Below are 24,205 nucleotides of genomic sequence, written 5' to 3' on the forward strand. Positions count from 1 at the left end.
TAAATACTGAATCTAAAAGCAAGTAGAAAAACAATCTTTCAACACAGTACACCAACTCATAAATTCAAAACTGTGAACAATTGGTCATAAAAACATCTGAAATAAATTATAATTTATTTACAAATAATTTAAGGCAGTATGTTTATTGCTCCATATGTTCCCTTTCATTTACATCAGGTCATAGACTTACATCTCCTGAAATATTCTTCCTGTTCAGACACCAGGTTTTATCAACACATATAGCTGGGTGTCATCTGCATAGCAATTAAACAATATCTATACCTGTGCATGATGTAGAACATTATCTGAAAAGAGCTGAGTGAAGTGAAGATGATTCAAAGTTATATTGTTGCTTTATGGAGGAAATGTATAATTTACATATAGTTTACATACAATTTGAAAGTTCTCAGAATCATGTTTCTGTAAAATGATGTCATAATGTTAAGATTCTATAAACTGTACCAATCTGACCGAGTTTCACTACTAACTGGATCTGGTTTTGGAGAGACTTCAGTACCTCAGCTTCCTCTGCTCATCATTACATTCATGATGACTGATAAGTACTTGGAGAGACAAGGCTATGAGTTCAAGAGCAGCCTGGGAGAAGGCACGTATGGCAAAGTTGTGTGTGCATACTCCATCCAGCTGAAGAGAAACGTCGCTGTAAAGATTATAGATAAGAAGAAGATGACATATAGTTATATGAACAAGTTTCTGTATCGGGAACTGGCGATCATCAAGTCTTTGAAGCATCCCAACATCATCAACACGCTTGACATCCTTGACTCAAACACCGGGAAGGTAATAAATATTTTATGTTTATCTTCTTTTAGTCATAATAGTTTGTAGTTAGTACTAACCAGCTTTACTGGTTAAACTGAGTTAACTGAGTTACTGAAGAAAAGATGTTCAAGGTTGTTCATTTAGCTACTATTCATTCCCCTACTTAATGTCTTTAAGACTTAACGTCTGAAATGTTTGATTATGCTTTCAAATGTATTTTTTGTCAATTGTCAGTGATCAGTGATCACAGTTGTGGATCCACTGTGGATAAATGTCTATAAATCTGTTTAACTCTAGAAGTGCCATAATTCCATAACTACTCGAATGGTCATAAGCATCATTTTGACCTTTAACCTTCAAACTCTATTATCTCTCATGATAAACACCAGACTAAGAGATTAATGCATTTATTCTGTTAGTTTATCTTTTTAAAAATAAAACAACGCCAAAATGCAAATTTTGTAAAAATGTATTTATATATTCAATATGTATGCCATCATGTGTAGTAAACCGTAATGATTGCATATATTCACAGCAGTATTTTTCAGTAGGATAATAATTATCAGTGATCTGATTCAAATTCAAGACTCATTCAGATTCACTCAGATTTTCTAAGATTATAAACATAATAAATTAAATAAATTAATAACCAATTTCTACCTAGAACATCACAAACAATGATCATAGCCTATGGGAAAAGGCTGGAAACGAGTACAAAAATAAAACCAAAAGAAGTTGGAAATGTTGCAATAAGTAATACGTTAGGATACTTTGTTTCAACATTTGAGAGTTTTAACACAAAAATTCAGTGAGTTATAGGTGCTGAGACCAAAAGTGTTACAACCGTCCCTGGGCCTCCCCTACTTCATTTTTAATTGAATCCAATTAAGTTTTATTAGTTTTTTAAATTTTTAGTTTTATTGACAAAGACAGTCATAGTTGCTAAGCAACCGAGATGCATCTCCAACTGTGCAAAAAATTAAGTATAACAGCAGCAGTCCCTGTGTGGTCAGTATGGCTTCCTGTGGCTGAAGCAGGTAAAATAATCACATTTTCTTTGCCTTTTGTGCAATTTAGATAAAACCTCCAAATGAAAATACAGACACTTTTAGGAAAAGTCAAGTACCAGCAGCTTTGTGTTTTTTATTTCAACAAAGTTATTGCACATATAAATTTGAAAATGGTCAAAATGGCCACCTTGACTGTTCCAGTATTAAAAATCCTATTAAAGGTATCCTTATTACTTCCAGTCCCGTTGCATAATCATCAGATGCAGACCTTTTTGTCAGTATCAAAGTAATTCAGCTGATTTTAATTTTTATTTAAGTTTAAATTCAGTGAGGTTTATTTTCACCAGCTTCTCATTGGGTCTCACCAGCTGAATTAGCTGTGCAGTGCAAGAGAAAGCTTGGCTGATGTTCCACAGGTGTTATTTTTACACCATGATCCCATCTTGCAGCTTGCATGGTGCCTGACCTGACAGGAAGCAGAAAGTTAATAAGTTGAAGTTAGGGATCATCTCAAAAGTGCATGCAAATGACTAAAAGAGCTTCTCACAATAGCTTTCTCATTTTTTATCATAGGCACGTTAGACCAGCTGCTCTGGGTCTCCTCCCATTGTATACATAACTTCAATTTTTAAAGCTAAACCATTCAATATGCTCTGCTCATATTTTTTCACAAACCTCCTGTTATTTCTCCACTCGGCCTGTTAGCTTTGATTAGGTTGTTTTTTTTTTTTCAATCTTCTGATGTGGAGTTTACAGCAGTGTATTGTTGCCACACCAGAAAAAGAGAAACAGATCAGTACCACATTATAACATGAAAAGTTTCTTGTTATAACAAGATATTTTCACATTATTACATACTCATAACATTGTAACAAGAAACTTTTCTTGTTCTAACAATATACTGTTCATCTTGTTGTAATATGAAACTTGTTATAAACGTTTTATGTTCTAACAATAAGTTAGTTGTACGGTCGTTTGAACAACAAGTACATGAGCACAGTTGATGTACTTTTATGATTACACAGGCAGATTTGGTCTCTGCAGCGGCAAAAGACCAATATCGATTATAAGCCAGCACTTTGGCCAGGGGTAATGGTGGGGCATTTTGATGGTGGGGGAAAACAGAGCACCCAAAGGACTCCCACGCAAGGACAGGGTGAAGGTGCAAACTCCACACAGAAAGGTCAGGGTGAACTGAGATTTTAACCTACAGTCATATTGCTAATAGGCAAAAGTGCTAACCACTGTGCCACAGTTAACTTCATTTTATTATAGACAACAGTGCTCTAACAGCAGCTAGAGCACTTACAAAAACAAAAAGAGGATATTACTCCACTACACCCCAGATCATGCACTGTGATCATCAGATTCTAGGCTATTAACAGTACAAATATGGAACACACTGCACATCTGATCCTCAAATTCTGTGAATGACTTCAAAAAATGACTTCAAACACACCCTCTTAGAACCTGTTAACCTACCTGACTGTCTTATTTATTCCTCTGATCTATTTCATTTTGACTTGATCCTGTTTCATTTGTCATTCGTCTTTAAGGAAGTAGGTCAGGTTTACTTTTGTAGTCAACATAACACTGCTGGCACTGAAGGCAGAAAAAGGGCAGAAATGCCCTGCGCTTCCATCGGAGATTCTGCAAAACTGTTTCCTGTGAAACTCCAGCAGTGTTTGGTGGACTAACAAAATAAATCTGAGCCTCAATTAGCATGAGGATGAGTAGATAATGACTGAATTTTCGTTTTTGGATGAACTATTCCTTTAATACTTGAGTATTTTAAATTTTACATTTGATTGCTATAACAGCTATGCATGTTTGGTGCCTTGTGTACCTCTTTTTTATCTGATGTATTTTATGTTTTTTCCTTTCTTTGTGAAACACTTTGGACTGCATTTTATTATTATTATTATTATTATTATTATTATTATTATTATTATTATTATTATTAAGAAAGGTATTTTAAAAATGTCAACTGTAGAGAAGCTCAAAACAAGTTCAATGGCCAAACACAATAGCAGCCACTATGAGGGGGAACGTAGAGCCCTTAGGGATCCATAAAAATGAAACACAATAGACACACTGTTATACACACATTATCATACATTCTGTACAAAACATGAAAGCTTTACAACAACCAGATTTCTGCAAGATTTCAAGTTAAAAGACTTTAAGACCATTTGAATGCCACATACCTGCCACCAAATAACTCCAATACAAGGAAGTATTGCACTTTAAAGAACCACATAAATAGGAACCATCAGATGTTCTTCAATGGCTCTAAGAACCATGTAAGAACCATTATTTTCCACAGATTAAGTTGATTATAGCATGTATAATGCAACATATTTATAATGTTCACCATGTGTGCTGTAGGATCAGATTTTTCTCATTTAATTTGCCTTGCATCTGTTGCGCACTGTGTTGCATATGTCTTACTGTGACCTGTTGTATCTCTGTAGCTCTATGTGGTGATGGAGCTCTGTGTGAAAGGAGACCTCTTGGGGCTTATCAACACCAAAGGGCCCTTACCTGGCCGTTCCAGCTGCAGGTTTTTCACCCAGCTGTGCAAGGCGGTCCAGTATCTTCACAACAGCAACGTGGTCCACAGAGACCTGAAAGGTGAGAACCTGCTGCTGGACATGAATCACAACCTCAAAGTGGGTGACTTCAGCTTCAGCAAGAGGCTCACCTACACAGAAGGGCGGATGGTGCTGAGTGAGACTTACTGCGGCACCTTGTCCTATACAGCACCAGAGATTCTGAGAAGCATTCCGTACAACCCCAAAGTGTCGGACGTGTGGAGTATGGGTGTTGTGCTCTATCTGATGCTCTATGCAGTAATGCCCTTTGATTCAAGCAACATTGTGAGGATGGTGGATAGACAAATGCAGCATGATATCAACTTCCCAAACACTCCGTCTGTCTCATCTGAGGCACAGGACCTCATCCGGAGCATTCTGCACCCTGCTGTGGAGCAGAGGATTACAATCCGCAAAATATCTAAGAATCCCTGGATGTTGCAGGGAGGCAGAATGGAGGACAGTGATGAGGCCCCCACATTGACCACTGGCTCTGGGCAGGACGGACCTCAGGATAAACAGGACAAAGAGGATGAGAAACCTTCAAAGGATGATTCAGATCCAGGGGAAGGACCCTCAACTGCTGCTCTGAGACACTGACAAAACTTTAAATACATTCATTCAAAATTCTTAATTAAACATCAACCAGCTGCAAAGTGTATGTGTGACATCCCTCCCTCTGTCTCAATGACATATGGGCCCTTATGGCCCCTGTGCTTTTTGCTGTCTCTCTTAACTTACCCACTTTCCCATTGTTTCATTCCCTGAGTCAGTTTATAACATATGGTCAGAGGTATGTCAACAGTAAAAACTTAGATGTTAGTCAAACTTCACATAGCGGTTTAATCTTTGATGTAAAAATGGAAACCTATTGAGTGTGTTGAGACAAAAGAGTTTGAGATACATCCACCTACTCAAAGTGACTTTTACCACTTTCAAATCAAACCTGTCAGAGAACTACAATACAAATACAGTATGCAGGATATACTATAAGGATCAGGTGCCTCAGCTCGCTAACATCACTTGGGAGATGCTTCCACCATGGCTGCCGACTGTCATTAAGAAGTGGACTGACCAGTGAAAGAAGTACTCAGACCCTTTACTTTCATAATAGTAGAAATACCATCATTTAAAAGTACTCCATTACAAGTTAAAGTCCTGATGCGTAAGTAAAAGTACAGAAGTATTATCAACAAAATGTACTTAAAGTGTTACAAGTAAATGCATGAAATGCACTGAAAAAGTGATTAATGTTACATGTTTTAATCTGGTTCATGTAGTAAATTTTAATTTTATTAAATCTTACTGTCTTTTTTTAAATTCATTTAAAAATCCACTGACTTAAAAAAAAGTTCATTTTACTCAGTTAAAAGTAATTAGAAAAAAAATATGTACAATTCCATTTCCACATATTGTTATAAGATGTCAAGCAACTCAAGAATGGGCTACCATTGTCTTACATTACTTGCACTCTTGTTTGGGAGAGCAAAAATTGTGTTTCAGATCATGACAATAAAGTAACAGTAACAGTAGAAAATATTTGGTTTTATTTATTTTTCTTAATATTGAACTTATTGAAATTAAGATACTAATAAGAGCTAACAGGAGCTCAAATTATAGATGAATTTAATCTGAAATGACTGAAAAATATAAGTACACTCAGCGGAAAAAATATATCTGGATTTAGGTAAAATTATTTCATGCAGTCACTTGACATAATGAAATAAATAAAGTAAATTCAACATAATTTTCAGTGTGACTGCTTTTATAGTGTTATATCTCTATAGAATATTATAGCCCATTATACTCATTTTATCACAACAGTTAGAGCATTTTAAGAAGAGCATTTTAATGTTGTGGTGTGGAGCCATTTTGAGATACTCTGTACATTAATGGGTATAGATTAGTAGTATAGTACTACATCATATGACAAGAACATATCACATTTCCTGTGCAAAAAGTAACTTGTATATAATTATGAAATAAATATAATGGAATAAAAATAATTCCCTTTGAAATGTAATGCAGTAGAAGTGTAATATAACAGTGGAAAGTACAGGCTTGTTAAAATTAAGTAAATGTAATATAAAAAAGTAAAATAGTAAATAGCAATAGTAATAGTAGTACTTAATTACTTTTCAATAAAATAGAGAAATTTTAACTGGAGTTAGGAGTTAGATGTTAGAGTAGGAATATGCAGTTGCTGAAAGGTGGGTTATTTGATCATTGCTGTTAATATGTGTTATATCACTTCTGAATAACAGTTATTACAAACTCTAAACTTGTATAAATAGTTACATTTGAAATATTTTGGTGGAGCATCTTTTCATTGTTGGATTAAATCACACATTTAAAACAGTATTTTAAGCTAATATGAATAAAATAAATTTTACATGCTTGTAAGTTATTTTATTTCATTTGTTCATTTGACTGGGACAGCGCACATTAATGAACATCAGAGAAATACAAGATGTAAACGTGACAATACACAATCTACAATACACAAGTAGAAAAAGACAAAATACATTGTGCAACGTTACCATGGGTTAATTATCAATAAAAAAATCTGCGATGTTTGACAATATTTGCATCTGACTTTGAAGAATAATGCAAAGTTCAATATAAAAGCATTGCTTTTATTTCGAAGAGCGGAAGTTCGATTTTTCCTATTCTGCCACTTTACGTTTCTTACAGGTACTCCAACTTAGGCCATTCTCTATTCCGTTTACACCTGAATTCGTGCGTAAGAGGATAGCCCTCTTCCAGGCCCCGTTTTCCGCGTTTTTTAATTATTTATTTCCGTGTAAACTGCAGCCTTGATATAAAAACATTGATGGTGGATAATTTCGCCCTGCGTTGAGGGCCCCAGGGAGAACTGCACAGCTTTATAAAGTCACCTCAGAGCGCAGGTTTCATCCAGCGACATGGCTCGACCACGGCCGCGGGAATACACGGCAGGAGATTTGGTTTTCGCTAAGATGAAGGGATACCCGCACTGGCCGGCGAGGGTGAGTCTGGGTTGCGGCCGGGCTGGGAGCACAGGGAGGCGGGGTTGATTTACACAATACAGCCGCTGCTTGGCTGGGGGAACCGGAGGGATGCTATGGTGTCCCGAGCTCGGCTGGGACCAAATACACAGACACGTTTGGTGTGTTTGTTTCTGTTACTGACGACTGAAAAACGGTGGAGAAAAACCTTTGTTTCCCGCCAGCATGAGTCAAAATGTAGACATTATAAAATGAGGGGAAACGTAACATTTATTGCGCTCCATTTTCTTAATACGCTTCCTGCTCCATTCAGCTCCTGCTTGAATTGTGTAAAGATATTTTACGTGTTAATGTTTTCCTTCAATTACTTCAACATGTGTTTTTCATTTATTTCAGTACATTTAAGTGTCACCCGTGGAGTAAATGAGCCTGTAGTTGACCTCAGGTAACCCGTAGTAACGTACACGCGTTTCATTTTCAATAAAATATGTACGTATGTATGTTATGTATGAAGAGTACAGCCACCCAGCAGCAGGCAGTATGGCCTCAGAATCAATGGCGCACATGTTCTCATGTCAGGAGTTACTGTGATGTCCACAGTGCAGGAGGCTGTCAGGCTCCATTTGGAACCTTCCAAGTTACAACGAGCATCCCTGCCATTATACACACTGACTCACTTCAGATCAATTTCACCACAGCACAATGACAATCTGTATCATTTAAGGTCATGTACAGGGTGAGGAGGCTTACCTTAAAAATGTACTCTGATACAGTTACTTATTACCTCGTAGTCAGTAACATAATCCAAATATCACGGTATTATAATAATGTAACCTGATTACTTTCTGTTACTTTTGGATCATCTCAGTACCACATATAGTGAAATAGTTTTGCTTAATGTAGTGTTTTAGGGCTGCAACTAATGAGTATTCTTATTCATATTTTTATTTGTTTTATTTGTTTTGTTTCATAAAATGTCATATTTTTTTTACATTTTAGTTGGTTCTTAAAATGTGAAAAATATTGATCAAAGCTCAAGATGATGTTCTCAGATGTCTTGTTTTGTCCACAAGATAAAAATATTCAGTTTACTGTCAGAGAGGAATAAAGACACCAGAAAATATTCACATTTAAGAAACTTAAATCAGAGATTTTTTTTAATTAAAAAGTGTCTCAAGATGATTGATTAATTAATTAACCTGGTCACAATCTTGTTAGTCTTTCCTGTAATGATTATTTACATTATTTCTCCATTAATCAGCTTGCTGTTTGGTCCATAAATTGTCAGAAAATGGTGAGAAATGTTGATCGGTGTTTTCCCAAAGTCCTCAAATTTTTTGTTTTGTCCTGAGCCCATATTCAGTTTTAGAGCTACAATAATGAATCAGTTACTTGATTGTTAAATGAATTGTCAACTATTTTGATAATCAACTAAGTGGTTTGAGTATTTTTTTAAGAGAAAAGTCTAAATTCTCTGATTCCAACTTCTTAAATGTGAATATTTTCTGGTTTCTTTACTCCTGTCTGACAGTAAACTGAATGTTTTTGGGTTGTGAGTAAAACAAGACATTTGAGGACATCATCTTGGACTTTTGGAAACGCTGACTGACATTTTTCACCATTTAAGACACTGAGAAATCAAGAAAATTATTGACTGATTAATCAACTATGAAAATAATCATGACTTGCAGCCGTATTCAGTTTACTGTCAGAGAGGAGTGAAGAAACCAGAAAATATTCACATTTAAGAAGCTGAAATCTGAGAATTTGACTTTTTCTTTTCAATTAAAAATGACTCAAAAAGATGCAGATCAATTTAATAGTCAATTAATAATAGATTACTTGTTGCAGCTCAGTGTTTTCCATTGGTTAGTTAGTACAGCTGTTCCTTCCTTTGTTGTGCACAATTAATTGACTGATTGATTTAAAGACAAAAATGTTGAAATTCCCACCCAGTGAATCATTTTTTCACTAGAGGTCATGATAATGAATTATCAGCTGTGTGTGCACTGTGCATGGTAGGATATCATTCTTTATTTTAAAATTGTAATCCTACTAATAATCCTCATTTTTACTAAATGTATCTGTAATCTGATTACATCTTTTTTTATCTGTAAATTCAGTGGAATACAGTTACCATTTTTGTATACAGATTACATAATGCCATTTCATGTAATTCATTTCTCCCCAATCTTGGTTATGTTTGGATATTGATTGATGGATACTAACAGAGGTATGAGCATTAGGAGGTGTTCTGTGTGATACATATTCAGTAACAGTTTCTCTCTCTCTGTGTGCTTCAGATTGATGAGCTTCCAGAAGGAGCTGTCAAACCGCCTGCCAACAAGTACCCCATCTTCTTCTTTGGGACCCACGAAACGTACGCACCTTTTCTCCACCATGTGCAGTATTCCACTGACACTTATTTTGTTTAAGAGGAAAACAACTGACACACTCTTATTAATATGAATGTGAAAGAGTAGTGTTAGCGTCACACCATATTGGAACTGCCACAAGAAATGTTTCCTGTACAAGTAGGGCTGGCTGTCGTTTGACATTTTTTGATATCCCTGCCAAGGAAATATCTTGTACATTTTATACTTTTTTGTACTTTTTAATACTTTAATTTATAGAATATCAGCATGCTTTTTTCACTTGAGAGCCAAAAGATGAACTAGTTGTAAACAAACAAACAACCTCAGTGGAGTTACATTTTAAGTTGAAAATGCATCCTCTCATCAGTGATACTTTCTGTTGTCTTCGTCACTGTTCAGAGTCCTGAATAACATCCATTTCTCCCACTTTTCTTCTAGTTGTGTTTGTTGCAATCTCAAAGGATGTGTCAGTTTTTCCATTAGTGTAGATTTCTTCTACTATCTCCATCAATTGTTCCTGTGAAGTGAGAACCACTTTACCCCATTTCCTTGTGATAGCTTTCGTGCTGGCTCTCAACAATATTTTGACCAGATATCTCTCCCTTGTTCCTACATTTTCTTTTGTCAAATGAAAGTTACACAGAGTACCATGTAGATAATAGGTACTTCATATCCCAGCATCTTTAGCAAAGTTTTGTACACTAAAACAAAACAGGGATATTTTGTGGCATTTCCAAAATGTATGCAAGTGATCTGCATCTAGTATTCTTCTCTCCAGCATGATATATTTATTTAAAAAAAAAAATGTAAATACATTTTTAAATGAGATTATTCTTAAATATCTAATATCTAATTTTTCTTCTATTTATTTAGTTGAATGCTTATTTGCCATCAATTTTTGATATAGTGCAGATATAATTCAGATTTTTTTCCTTTGTGTGAACTGATTATAATTTGGATCACAACATTCCCTTCCATGGTGGGGTGTATTTTGATTTCATTCTAATAGTAGTACCTGTAGAATTCATGCTTACCCAAAACGTATTTATCTTTCATATTCTGAGAACTCTCTCACTCCCCATCCTTCTCTAAAGTGCACCAGGTTGTGATTTCCTCTGTTAGCCATAATTCTCTATCAAGTTACTATAAAATTCGACCCAGTTTAGGAAATGTGGTTTCTTTCTCTATCCTGGAATTTTAATTTTACATTTAACAAAATATCAATATGTTTGAAGCAGGGACATGAAAGTTCATTCTTAGTTTGACAAAATAATTTTAACTTGTGGTTCATAAGCATTTTTTATGCTTTCAACCACATTATATGGTCTCCATCCACAGATGGAGTTTGTTCAGTTGTCATCACGTGACCTAAATATGGAACTTTGGTTGTATGATTACAATCATATACCACCACCTGTTACCATGGGTTTCATGATTTAGATCAGCAAATATATGCTCAAATTATTGGTGAATTATGAATGAATCTAGTACTTGACAGTTTTGTATACTCAGTGCTACAGATACATTTCTGCCAGTACTAGGGTTGGGCATCGTTTAAAAAATTACGATACAAGTACAATTAAAGTGATACCAATACCACTGGAGTACTTTGGTTGATACGTTTTCTCAAAGGTTTTTCTTTTGTGGTGATTGGCTGTGAACAAAAGCATATAAATTGTAATTTTTTTCTAGATTTTGGTACAAATAGGTTGTAGGTATTGTTGAACTGGAGAAGTTTTGATCCTACTTGGTACTATTTAAACCTTAAAGGTATTGAGTACCAATACCCAGCCCTAGTCACTACTCAAGAACAAGTATTGGTGTTTGATATCCAGGCATATGTGTAAACAAACACTTGATAAAATAAGTGGATTTTTCTTTAACAGGTTATTACAGTTTAACACTCACAATGTTTTGAGTGGGAGTTTCCCAGCTGCTCATATTTTCTGTAGAATTTTATATCTTTGAAATTTAAACCTGTTTTGTGCAAATGTCCAATTATTTCGTGCTTACTGCTGAATGCAAGTCATGTAGCATCATGTGGTTGTCAGTCTGTTTTAGTAATAGTAGTAGCAGCAGTAAATGTTTCCTCCTCCTTCCTCTTTAGTGCATTCTTGGGCCCAAAGGATCTTCTGCCCTACAAGGAGTATAAAGACAAATTTGGCAAATCTAACAAGAGGAAAGGCTTCAACGAAGGCCTGTGGGAGATCGAGAACAACCCTGGAGTCAAGTTCACAGGCTTTCAGGTCAGTCGGCAGTCTATTATGTCTGTGGTTCAGAGGGAAGACAGAGGGAGAAAACATGAGGGGGGGGCAGAGATGGCAGACAGACTTGATGCTCAACAAAGCCACATTGTTGCCTCGCCAAAACTGTAAGACACAAGGGAAAGGACTGCTGAGCTGATAATGTTTGTGTAAGGAAGACTGAATAATTTGTCATAGCTTTAGCATTAACAAATTTGAGGTGCCAGTTACTGTGGAATTGGGCATTTCTGCTTTTAGTTTTACAGAAAAAAATATGATGATCTTTGGTCCACAGGCCATCCACCAACAGAGTTCATCAGAAACAGAAGAGGGGGGAAACACTGCTGATGGCAGCAGTGAGGGCGAGGAGGGCGACTCTGTTGAGGAGGAAGATGACAAGGAGAAGCTGAAGGGAGACAAGACCGGATCCAAACGGAAAAAGACAGCCACCTCCAAGGTACTTCAGCTGGGGGACATATGACACACACAAGAGCCAGGACGGTTCAGGTATAAAGGGCCGTCCACACCAAAAACTATGAACAGTAGTGATGTGAGAATCCACGCTGATGAACGATAGCGTTCTGTAAATGTTGCATACTCCAGCTATGTCTTCAGCTTAGGAAAATGGAGCTATGAGCTGTTATTGTTGTACGCTGCACAGAGGAACACAATGAAAACCAGAGGGACACAGTCTCATGAAGTTCTTTATAGACAAGAGGAGGAGAGCTGTCGTCAAAATTTATTCATACTTTTTTATGAGTCAACATCAATTCAGTATAGCGCTGCAACGATGAATCTAATAATCGATTATGAATTAATCGTTAAATTAATCGGCAACTATTTGGATAATTGTAAAGTCAAAATTCTCTGATTTCAGCCTCTCAGATGTGAATATTTTCTGGTGTCTTTACTTCTCCTTGACAGTAAACTGAATATCTTTGTGCTGTGGGTAATACAAACATTTGATGACATCATCTTGGGAAACAGTGATGGCGTTGTTGTTTTTCACCATTTTCTGATTTTATGGACGAAAAAACTAATCGTTTAATCAAAACAGTTGACAGTTTAATCAATATTGAAAATAATTGTGACAGGAACAACTCAAAAATGTTTGATTGTGACGGGATTATTCAATTGGTTAATCATTTTGAGTATTTTTTTCATTAAAAAAAGTAAAATTCTATGATTTCAACTTCTTAAATGTGAATATTTTCTGTTTTTTTACTCCTCTCTGACAGTTGACTGAATATCTTTAAATGGTGGACAAAACAAGACATTTGAGGACGTCATCTTGAGTTTTAATCAACATTTTTCACTTTATTCTGACATTAAGCAAATAATTTATCAATTTAGAAAATAATAAACACATTAATCAATGATAGTTGCAGCCCTAAAAACACTATATTAGGCCAGGCTATTTCACCATATTTGGTACTGAGGTAATCGAAAAGCAACAGAAAGTAATCAAGTTACATCACTTTAATATTTGGATACTTGGATTACGTTACTGACTACTTTTAATTGATGATGAAAGTAATCATTAGTTGCAGCCCTAATTCAGGTCATCAGGACCAAATAAACTTCTGTGTTTGTATCGTTCATCAAATTGTTCTGAAAATTATTCCAAATATATTGTTTGTCACTGGTGTTGTTGCTTTGTGTGTGTGTGCCTTCCACTTGAGTTAGAACGATTTTTAAAACAGCATATTACAATTCTCATTCTTGGTGTGGACAGACCATAATTGGAGTCCTGAAGATGATGTGACAGTTACAGCCAGGCTGAAGATGATGCCATCAGTTTCATGGCCAGATTTTATGAATTTAGAACCAATCTTTTAATCACCTCTCATATCATTTTGATTTGGCATGAATGGGGCTGGACAGTATATCAATATTATATGGATATTATGATATGAGACTTGATATTGTACTTTGTATTATAAAACTTGATTTTGTACATCATCATATTGTGATATAGCATAAGTATTGTCTTTTTCTGGTTTTAAAGGCTGCATTACAAGTAGTAATTTTCTGAACTTAGCAGACTGTTCTAGCTGTTCTATTATTTGCCTTTACCCGGTAAAGAAGCACCAATGTTCATATCGCATTCATATCAACTAATTTATATACTGTTAGGTAGTTTAATCTACAGCAATGCATCATATTATATAAGATCATGACAAGTTTGCTCTATTTGAGAATTTGTAGTATATTATTGTAGAGAGTTTGTATATTGAGATATATATTGTATATTGTGAAATAGGCTAAATTATTCATAAGCCATATCACTCAGCCCTAAGCAGGAACAGTAGAGATCATCAACTTTGTATCATTTGCAGTACTCCACCCTCAAATACTCTTATTGCATATCATCGACTCATGAGGTTGAAGGCATAGGAATTTAGCACATATGCATTTTGAGATTCTGAGTGTTGTACTTTGGAGTAAATGTTGTGGTCTGATCATGTACAAACAGCATCTCTCAAGGTTTCACTCGCTTCAAACAAACCAGTTTGTGTGACTTGTCCGACCACATCTGAAGACCGAAGTGTTTGTACCTGTTCCAAATGACCACACTTCAAAACCATGATCACAGGCTCCACTTGGCTGCATCCCACTGCCTTCCTGACCACCCTCCACACATTATTTATTGAAGTCTTTGTAGCCAAATGGGGATAACATAACCCTCCTCAGAGGCATTTGTGGTGTTGCACTTGGTTGCAGGCACAAAAGTGACAGAAGTAATGTCTCTACACATGTGAACAAATGCAAATTTGAGTCTTCCAGTTAAGGATTTTTTTAAAATATGGCAATCTTGTTGATTTCTTCCATTTTTTTCTGCTGAAAATGAATGTATAGCTTTACTGTGTGTTATTTCTCAACATTTCATTCATCCAGACATGTTCGTTTCTGTAACAGCCTCTGTTCCTGATGATCTGACTGTCTTCATCTCTTGCGTTTGACCTTGCCTTTATTTTGAAAAGAAGTGTGCAGGTTTGCAGGGAGCGAAGTGTGAGGCGAGCGCTGCCACACTGTGTTACTGTATGAGTGCAGAAGCCATTGCTGCTGTAAATGGAAGCAGGTTGAAAAAGTCACACGCATCCTGCTCTTCACTTAGCAACCACTGTTGCCTGGCAACTGGGCTCCATTACGCACAGCACATGTGGTGCATCCGAAGGAATGTGGCACTGTTGAGAAGCGGTTTGCTGCTGATGTGTGTGTGTGTGTGTGTGCCCTGTCACATCAGTGATACACTGTGTGTGTGTGTGTGTGTGTGTGTGTGTGTGTGTGTGTGTGTGTGTGTGTGTGTGTGTGTGTGTGTACACGGGGGAAATGGAACCTTCTCAGCTGAGAAAAGATGAAATGTGATCTCTGTGTTTATTGGGTGGTGAGAGGGGGCAGCAATCATTTTCATGTTCATCAACCTTCTCTCAGTCCCCTTTCAACCCCGCCCCCTCACACACACAGACACACACACACACACACACACATGCATACTGACCAGTGGTAAAATTATTGAATCTTAAAATGGAGCTGAAGCTTTTAGCGGTGGATGACTGATGCTTGTGTATTTTTATGTTTTTATTGGATGGGTTGAGCCACAGTTACTACTGATGCAAATACTGCTCTTACTGTTACTACCAGCATTTACTATTGCTACTTTAAAAAGAAATTATTAATGAATTAGTGTGACACTGTGCTTGCTAATTACTTTTTCATTAGGTAAAGGCCCAATCAGTAGTTTGTTGTGACCATTTGAGGAATCACGGGGAAAAAAATACTGAGGCACTGGTGAAATGGCACCATAAATTTATTCTTCAAGCAAAAGCAGATGGAACATAAATTTATAGTGCCATTTCACCAAAAGACTCCAGGTTACATGATCTGCTACTAACATCAATTTAGAAGCTGAGAAATGTGTATTTTGAATTACAGCAAGGAGATACTTTAATTTACTTTTGCATCATGAATTCATTTATTCACTTCAAATTATTCTACCGCTTTATATTTAGCATTGACAGTAAAATATTGATTATTCTGTTGTAACCTGATGTTTTATTTCAGCCTATTCAATTCAGTTAAATTTTACTTGCAAGGTGCCAAATCTCAAGTAAAAGACGTGTAAAACTTTATTTGTAAAGCCCAGTATCACAAATTACTCATTACTCATCCTCATGGGGCTTTCCAGTCTGTACAGTGTGCTACACCCCCTCTCCTGTAGACCCTTAACAGAGCCAGGAAAAACAAAACCACAGCTTTTAACAGGGAAGAAATGACAGAAACCTCAGAGAGAGACACAGAGGAGGGACAGACACACCACAGATGTTGCTTATACAGAACGGCAAAATCACAGAAAATACAGTATCTGAGCACAGAGTTTCTGATATATAGAATTATAACATATATACCTCCTGTCCACTGTGGAGACCTGGAACAGGCCACAAAATCACATTATTCACAAAAATTTGATCATATAATAATAATAATAATAATAATAATAATAATAATAATAATAATAATAACAATAATAATAACAATAATAGAAATAATAACAAGTTATCTCAGTGCACTATTCAGATAGAGCAGGTCTAGTCCGTACCGGTCATGGCCCACCAAAAGCAAGCACTGAGGCGACTGTGGCGAAGGAAAACTTCAAACACTGCATTCATTAATTTACCGGTTTATGTAACAATGCAGTTATTCCCAAAGACTGGGTCATGACCCACATCATTTTATTAATGAGAAGAAAAACAAGAGCCTGTGCACTTATTTTGTCTCCTTTATGGCTAAAATGTCCTCTGTTGTTTTCCTGCTAAGAGGAAATAAAAACAAATGAGGTGGCTTGTTAACTCTCCTGAATTTGTTTATTTCTCATTCCTAAAGTTTTAACATGTGCATACATTTTCAGTAAAGTGTCAAGATAATACAGGGTGATGCAGAAATGGTAATAAAAATGGCCGTGAATGTTTATTTATGCACAAATGAACTCCTGGAATTTATTGGTAAGGCTTATTCTGTCTTGGGTCAAGTGTGGGAAACACTGTAATAATGTATGAGATTATAAGAAAAAACATTGCTTGCCACAGCGGCACTCTGTGAAGTCATCTCACACTGCTCTACAGTGTGAATGATTATGATCCTTTTCTAACCATGATTTATCCCCTTCAAAGCATGACCTGCTGCTTCTGACAGTTTATCTCTGTTAGAAAAGAAAATTCTGACACTCAGCCAGTGTTCCTGATCCTCCTGATGTGTGTGTCTGTGGCAGAAATCCTCCAAGCTGTCGAGGATCTCATCTGGAGAGGACGACCTGGAGAAGGATGGGAAAGATGACGACCAGAAGAGCGGCTCAGAGGGAGGAGACGCCGACAACGACATCATCCAAAACACCACCGACAGTAAGGTGGGATTCATACTCAGAGCTCTCATCGGTCTTTAGTGCACATGAGCAGTTTAAAGGTTTATGTCCCATCATCCCTTGCTTCAAATCTCAGTTTTTGAGTGTCTTTTTGATTTTCCTGACCTGAAATGATTTAGTATTCCACAAGCAAGTTTGTGTTATTCTAAATATTATATGTAAGCAACAGCATTTTGTTTAATTCGTATTGTTTATTATTGGTCAATTAATTGCCAACTATTTTGATAATCAATTAATTGTTTGAATAACTTTTTTTAAGAAAAAATTCAAAATTCTTTGATTTCATCATCTTAAATGTGAATATTTTCTGGTCCCTTTACTCCTCTCTGACAATAAACTGAATATTTCTGGGCATTTGTGAGCAAAACAAGATATTTGAGGACGACAGCTTGAGTTTTGGAAACACGGATCGACATTTGTCACTATTTTCTGACATTTTATAAGCCAAACAACTAATCAGTTAATCGAAAAAATAATTGACTGTGAAAATAATCGCTGTAGTTGCAGCCCTACTTCTATCAATACTGTGCTTTGTACTTATAACACAGCTATACAGTTATTTGCATGTTTATATTTGCTCTTAACAATTTTAATTATGTTTTAAGTTCAAAGCACTTTTGTCTACATTCACCCCAAAATCCAAAATATATATTTTTCCTCTGACTTGTAGTTTTATTTATCCATCTAGATAGTTTCGGTGGCTGTAGAGATGTCTGCCTTCTCTCCAATGTAGTTAAACTCAGCTTGTGGTGCTCAAAGCACCAAAAACAGTATCTTTCTAAAAATCTTGACCCGGTTACTCAAAATAATTCACACACCTTGTTGTGGGCATTTTCATGTAGGAACTACTTTTTTTCTGCAGTAGAATCTACCAGAAATACTTTTGAATCTACTGGAACTACTTTAGAATCTTTAGAAGGCTGTTGTGCTCAAAGCATTAAAAAAACATTTAAAATTCAAAAACAGTGTCTCTTTCCAGAAATCATGACCCGGTTACTCAAGATAAACCAAATATCTTGTTGTGAGCTGTTATTCAGTCCCATTATATTGGAGAGAAGGCAGACATCTCTACAGCTGATATCTCCAAAACTCTAAAGAAATCTAGATGGATAAACAGCACTACAGGCCAGGGAAAAATATGTATTTTAGATTTTGGGGTGAGCTGTTCCTTAAAATATGACTATTACTATTGCCAACGGTGCTAATGCTAACTGTGTTTCTTTATGATTGTGTCCCTCAGAACCAGCTGCTCATAGAGGAACATTAAGAGACGACAGCATGGACGGGAAATCATTCTTTGTAGCTGTGATGTTGGATAGGTGAATCTACAACATGATTTCTCATCAGCACCATCTACTGGCTGCCATCGTCACCTCCACTTCTCTGTTGGACTTCCCAGTGTGTGTTCGTATGAAAGATGCACCCATACTAGTACTGGTATCAGTCGTCACGTGGATGCCAGGGTATAACTGGGCATTATGTCACACAGTTTTTTCAGCACTTCAACTTAACGCCAAGGGCCGTGTCACAAAACAAAGCAAAACCTTTGTCACCCAGACAAAGATTCAAATTTTTAATCACTTTTATCCAGTGACTCTGAATGCTTGTACATTTGTGTTGTTAAATAAACATGAAGTCTAGGATATTTAAAGGGGCATTAAGTACTTGAAGACTTTTATCATGCTCCATTGGCAACCATCAGCAGTTTATATGAAGCCTTTTTTCTACTAGGCTCAGACTAATAGTCCAGTCAGACTACAGATGTTTAAAATTATGAGTTATAACCCTTACATAACCTGATTAAGGACAGGTATTTGTTAGACAATTGATCTTTTTCAAAACTTCATTATTTTTAGGCCTTGACCAAATAATCTTGACTCAGAGTTTGCTTACTAGCTTTTTCCAGAACTATCAACTGCATCTCATAGACTTCAACAGCAGTTTGAGTTGTTAGCTCAGTTGTCACAAAGGGAAAGATTATAATATCTTGATGGAATCATCAGTTGGATAATTTCATACAGTGAGGAAAAATATTTACCTGCAGCCAAGTCATAATGCTGAGTCACAGTCGGACAATAGTCAGAGGTGAGCTAATTATAGTGAAGTTCAGTGAAGAACTAATAAATAAATACTGAGTACTACCACAAGTGTGTTGGCAGATGGTATTAGCACCAAGGTGTGTGTAGCTAATGCTAAGCTAATGCTATTTACGTGCTGGGGGGAAAAGCCAATATTGTTATTCAGACCTAGGGTGTAAATAGCCAGTATGGTTATTTTCACCAGAATGGCAGAGAAACCATGATTTTTTTTTCCAAAACCAAACTCAGTAGTTTTGTTTCTTAAACCTAACCAAACTGTGGCTTAAAAATGGAAATAATATTAAACAAAAAAACTGAAAATAAGTCAGTGATGTATAAAAAGTCAATCGAAAGGTAACACTGACTTCTAGTTTCACAGAGGACTCAAACCTCAGCCTCACAGGTTGGGTCTCTAGCTAAATAGCCAAATAGCTGCCCTCACACTGTTCTCGACCAGGCGCAGAGAGACTCTGAAATGGATTTTATTTTGGTTTGACAATGAGACTTCAGTAGCAGAAATGTTGATACGCTGCTGAATATACCTGTTGGCACTGTGCTGACAGAGACGGACACAATAACTACAGTGTTTTGATTTGTGCTAAAGGAGTTTAACACTGACCCATCATGAGTTAATCTTCACAAAATCATTTTTGGCAACTTTAAAGGATGAATGTAAACATATATTATCAAAACGTGATGCTATGTTAACCTGTGTAAAACCAAAGCAAACAATAAAACATTCCCCCAAACCCCCAAAACAAATTAAACGCAGTAGAGGATGAATTTCTCTCATGTCAGTGATACAGTTCCTCCAGGTTTAGGCTAATAATATGTCATTTTAAAATCTGCTACTAAAAAATAACAAAGGAGATGGAACCTAAATGCCTTCTAAAATTGACCCTTCCTACTTCCTTTCTCTTTTTGCTCTGTGCTCCAAGTAAGGGCTCATCAGTGAGCAGGTGTTCATTAAACTATCTGAAGGCGCAACATGGTGGTGAAGAGATGTCAAACCGTTTAACGCACACCTTCAAGCCTTCAACCTTCTACCATGGTCATTTGCCAGCAATATGAAATAAAAAGCATTCACTGGTTTTTTTGGTGATAGTTTTGTTATGAAGCATGAAGTTTTGTTATGAAAGTTATGAAGCAAGGTCTTACTGTTGTCAGGACAATTCTAGTCCCTTTTTCAACCAAACTCAGCTGGCTTGCCGCAGTTGATAGCATGTCCACACATCCGCACTTGAGATTCATCCCTTTGTAGATGAGTAACTTAGGTGTCCGAGTTATTTATTCATAACTAATATAATTTTCTTAAATCAGCTTTGTTTATATATGGTTGGAGGAGAGTTGGCTTCCTTGTAACTCCTAAAATGTCCCTTTTTCCTCCCAAACCCTGTCCTTTTTGAGGATATTCCCATAAAAAGGCTGCTGTGGATCATATGAAAAGTGCTGCTTCTTCTCAACCTCATGAATTACTCTCTCGTCCTCCCTTTGACTGCTTTGATGAGTCAAGGATATTGCATCAAGTTTTAACCAGATACCATATTTTGGAATTGTGTGAAACTGCTGAAGCAGAGCTAGGGTGAGAGATTTTTCAAGCAACTGACATGTCACTCAGCCTGTTCAAGCTGATTAAACTTGACCTGAACTACGTGTGCATTAAACGGTTTTAACACACACACCTGCCAGCCAATCAGAAAAGAGTATTCACCCCAGATCATGGTATAATAACAGTTAAGCAAGCTTGGTACCTTGTGGAACTTCGGTCAATTTCTTCTGTCCTGTTTCCTGTACTTGGATATGCTCTGTGCTAGATTTGTCTATGTTGAATAAAAAAACACATTTTGAAGATGAAACAGCATTGCTGAGGCAATTAGCAAAATGCTAGCTAGTTAGCTAACATTTTGCTAACGTTATCTCTCAGATGTTTGTAACTAACCAGTTAGCTGGCTTGTTAGAACTGTTCTTTGAGCAGAGAGAAAAAAGCGGGGAGTTACGAAGGGTCATCACTTTTCAGTCGAAAAGGTCACTGGTGTCACTTCCTACAGTACATGTGGTCTATGTGTGCTGGAAGAGTGAATAAGATTGCTTACTGCCTCTTTAATTATTGTTGAAAAGTGGCTTGTCATGTGTGCTCAGAAGGTCAGTCTTACAGTAGTTTGTGAAATCTGTGTCACAATAAAAATACAGTATTGGTGCATCTCTACTCAGTATGTGACATGATACAATACCATCACATCACTACATGTCACATTTAGGCCAGATGAAACAGGGAGTCGGGGTGGCATGTGTTCTTCCCAGTACTTCATGATCACATAGTGTAGATAGCCATCAATCAGTATTTATACTGGCCCGTGCATACCTATCTGTATCGTATCACTCATGATCACCTGTCACTGTGTACAAAAGCATTTGACCTCCATAAACAGTATATATACTCTCTACCATCTATGATATATGTTGGGTATTGCAGTGTACTGATCACTCTAGTTGTAGCTTGAAATTGCTTTTTTACCAGGATAATTATGGGAGGGACTTAAGGAATATTCAGTAACTGTCAAACATTATCCATCACCCTATATGTTACTCTTTTATGTACCCAGAAAAAGACGAATGGAAATACATAGATAAATGTATGAAGTGTTGTGCACAACTGGGTTACACATTGTAACTCAATATTAACTATATCTGTATATTTTACTTTTGTTGTAGAATATAGGACCACTATTCTACTTGGACTGCTCTAGGTAACAGCTCATCTTTTTATGGAAAGTGATACATCTGTTCTTTTGTGTATCTGTGAAATAGATCACTGTATATTTCAAAGCTTTTTATAGTGGCATGCTCTACTGTTGTACTCCGGATCATTCTTATATGAACGTGTCAGTTGGTTCTTAGTTTAAAATCACATATTTGTTGGTATGTGATGGACGTAGAGGAAAAATAATACACAATCCACTCTTTTCTGTTGCCTTGTCTCAACGTCTAAACGTGACAGTAAACTCAACCACATTACTTTGTGAGGAGACTGAGAGCTGTGGAGAAGCTTTCATCTGAAACACTGTCAACATCCAGTGTGATGATGTGTTTTAAAATTGGCCAACTTATCATTGTCCCTGTGAGAGTTGACTTAGATTGGTTAAAGATGACACCAGACTGCTCTGTCTTCTAACTCTGTGCCAGTTGCCTTTCTGTTGCTTTCACTGTTGTTGTCATGAGATATAGACCTATTTATTTTTTAATGATAGCTGACACATTCTGTATGTAAACCCATGCTTTTTTTAATTTCCTTAAAGTCTTTATTATGCTCGTATTTGGAACATGCTTTGCATTTTCAAGGTTTGTAATTTACTGTAAACTGTTTTTGCTGTTTATGGATGAGACTTTTACAAAATAAACTCATTGGAATGCATTGTGACATTCTGCTCATTACTGCAGGGGTGAAAAATGAAGAGACTTTCAATTCTTAGGTCCTTATCACTAGTGGGACCAAAAAAAAAAACAGATGGTGGTGCAACTGGAAATCAGTGGTACTTTGTTAGCTGCAAATGTACTTGTGCTCATCTGTGCTTTGGGCTAATAATAAACATTATGATGTTAACATTCTTGTAGTTAATATGCCACCATCAGCATGCTACCTGCTGTCTTTCCAGACTTTGCATGGGGCTAGAGGATTTGAGACATCACTTTTCACTGAGTGTCCATTAAACTCTTTGGAAAATGAGAACACCAATACTTGCAAATATTTATTTAATGCCTTTGTCTCGAGATAAGTGGTAATTATTTTGTTATCTCGAGATAACAAAGCTCATTCTCTCGAGATAAATTAACTCATTACCATGAGAAAATGAGCTATGTTACCTCAGGACAATAAAATAATTAATCTGTTATCATGAGAAAATCAGTTTTGCTATCTCAAGATAACAATATAAAACTTGTGAATTTGAGATAATGGTATTAAAGGTAAGGTAAGGTAAAGGTAAGTGATCCTAGACAAAGATAGTTGATTCCCAGGTCAAATACTGACGTTTGAGGTTGGTGGCAGAGGTGGCAAAAGGACACACATACTGTACTCAAGTAGAAGTACAGGTACTGTGTAAAAAAAAAAAAAGGAGTACTGATTTCACTTCTTTGCTCAAGAAAAAGTGAAAAAGTACAAGAAATGTAGTCAAGCCAACTAAAGTCCATTTCCACTGGCTGTTTCTGTGCAAAGCTAACTGAACCTCACGTTTTCTCCTTTTCTTTTCTGTTTCATCTTGATTCTTTTGTATTGTTTTTATCTCGTTATGTCTTTTTCATCTTGTTAAACTTGTTATCTTGTGTTTTGTTTTCTTACATCTTTTATGTAGTTTTTTTTATCTTGTTGCATCTTGCACAATGGCAGAAAATAAAACAAAGAATCCACTCAAATACATTCAACCTAAAGTAATGAGCCTGTTGAAAATGTACAGAGTAGAAAGTAGATATTTGTGTTTACTTTTTTTTGCTTGTTACATCTTTTCTGCTGTTTTTCACCCTTCATCTTTTTACTTTCTTTTTTGTCTTGTTACGTCTTATGTGTCTTTTTTGTGTTGTGTATTTTGTGCTCTTTCTCATCTTGCTACACCTTTTTGTATTGTTACATCTTTTATGACATGATTAGTTTTCTTACATCAAGTACAGATACCTGAAAAATCTACTTAAGTACAGTAACAAAATTTGTACTTAGTTACTTCT

General features: G+C 36.3%; 2 protein-coding genes across 2 annotated transcripts; both read left to right on the forward strand.

Moving 5' to 3' along the window:
- Nucleotides 1-546: 546 nt before the first annotated feature.
- Nucleotides 547-4,987, forward strand: tssk6 (testis-specific serine kinase 6). The gene is made up of 2 exons (XM_084725453.1): nt 547-801; nt 4,268-4,987. The coding sequence occupies exons 1-2, from the start codon at nt 547-549 to the stop codon at nt 4,985-4,987; spliced, it is 975 nt and encodes a 324-aa protein (XP_084581579.1).
- A 2,125-nt stretch (nt 4,988-7,112) lies between these two features.
- Nucleotides 7,113-20,342, forward strand: hdgfl3 (HDGF like 3). Its single transcript, XM_084722475.1, has 6 exons — nt 7,113-7,395; nt 9,678-9,754; nt 11,857-11,995; nt 12,288-12,449; nt 17,262-17,396; nt 18,652-20,342. Exons 1-6 carry the CDS (start codon nt 7,312-7,314, stop codon nt 18,676-18,678), a joined length of 624 nt encoding a protein of 207 aa, XP_084578601.1. The 5' UTR covers nt 7,113-7,311; the 3' UTR covers nt 18,679-20,342.
- The last annotated feature ends 3,863 nt before the right edge of the window (nt 20,343-24,205 follow it).

Source organism: Lutjanus erythropterus, chromosome 1, assembly GCF_056507025.1.
Source record: "Lutjanus erythropterus isolate fLutEry1 chromosome 1, fLutEry1.hap2, whole genome shotgun sequence".
NCBI classification, from domain to species: Eukaryota; Metazoa; Chordata; class Actinopteri; order Lutjaniformes; family Lutjanidae; genus Lutjanus; species Lutjanus erythropterus.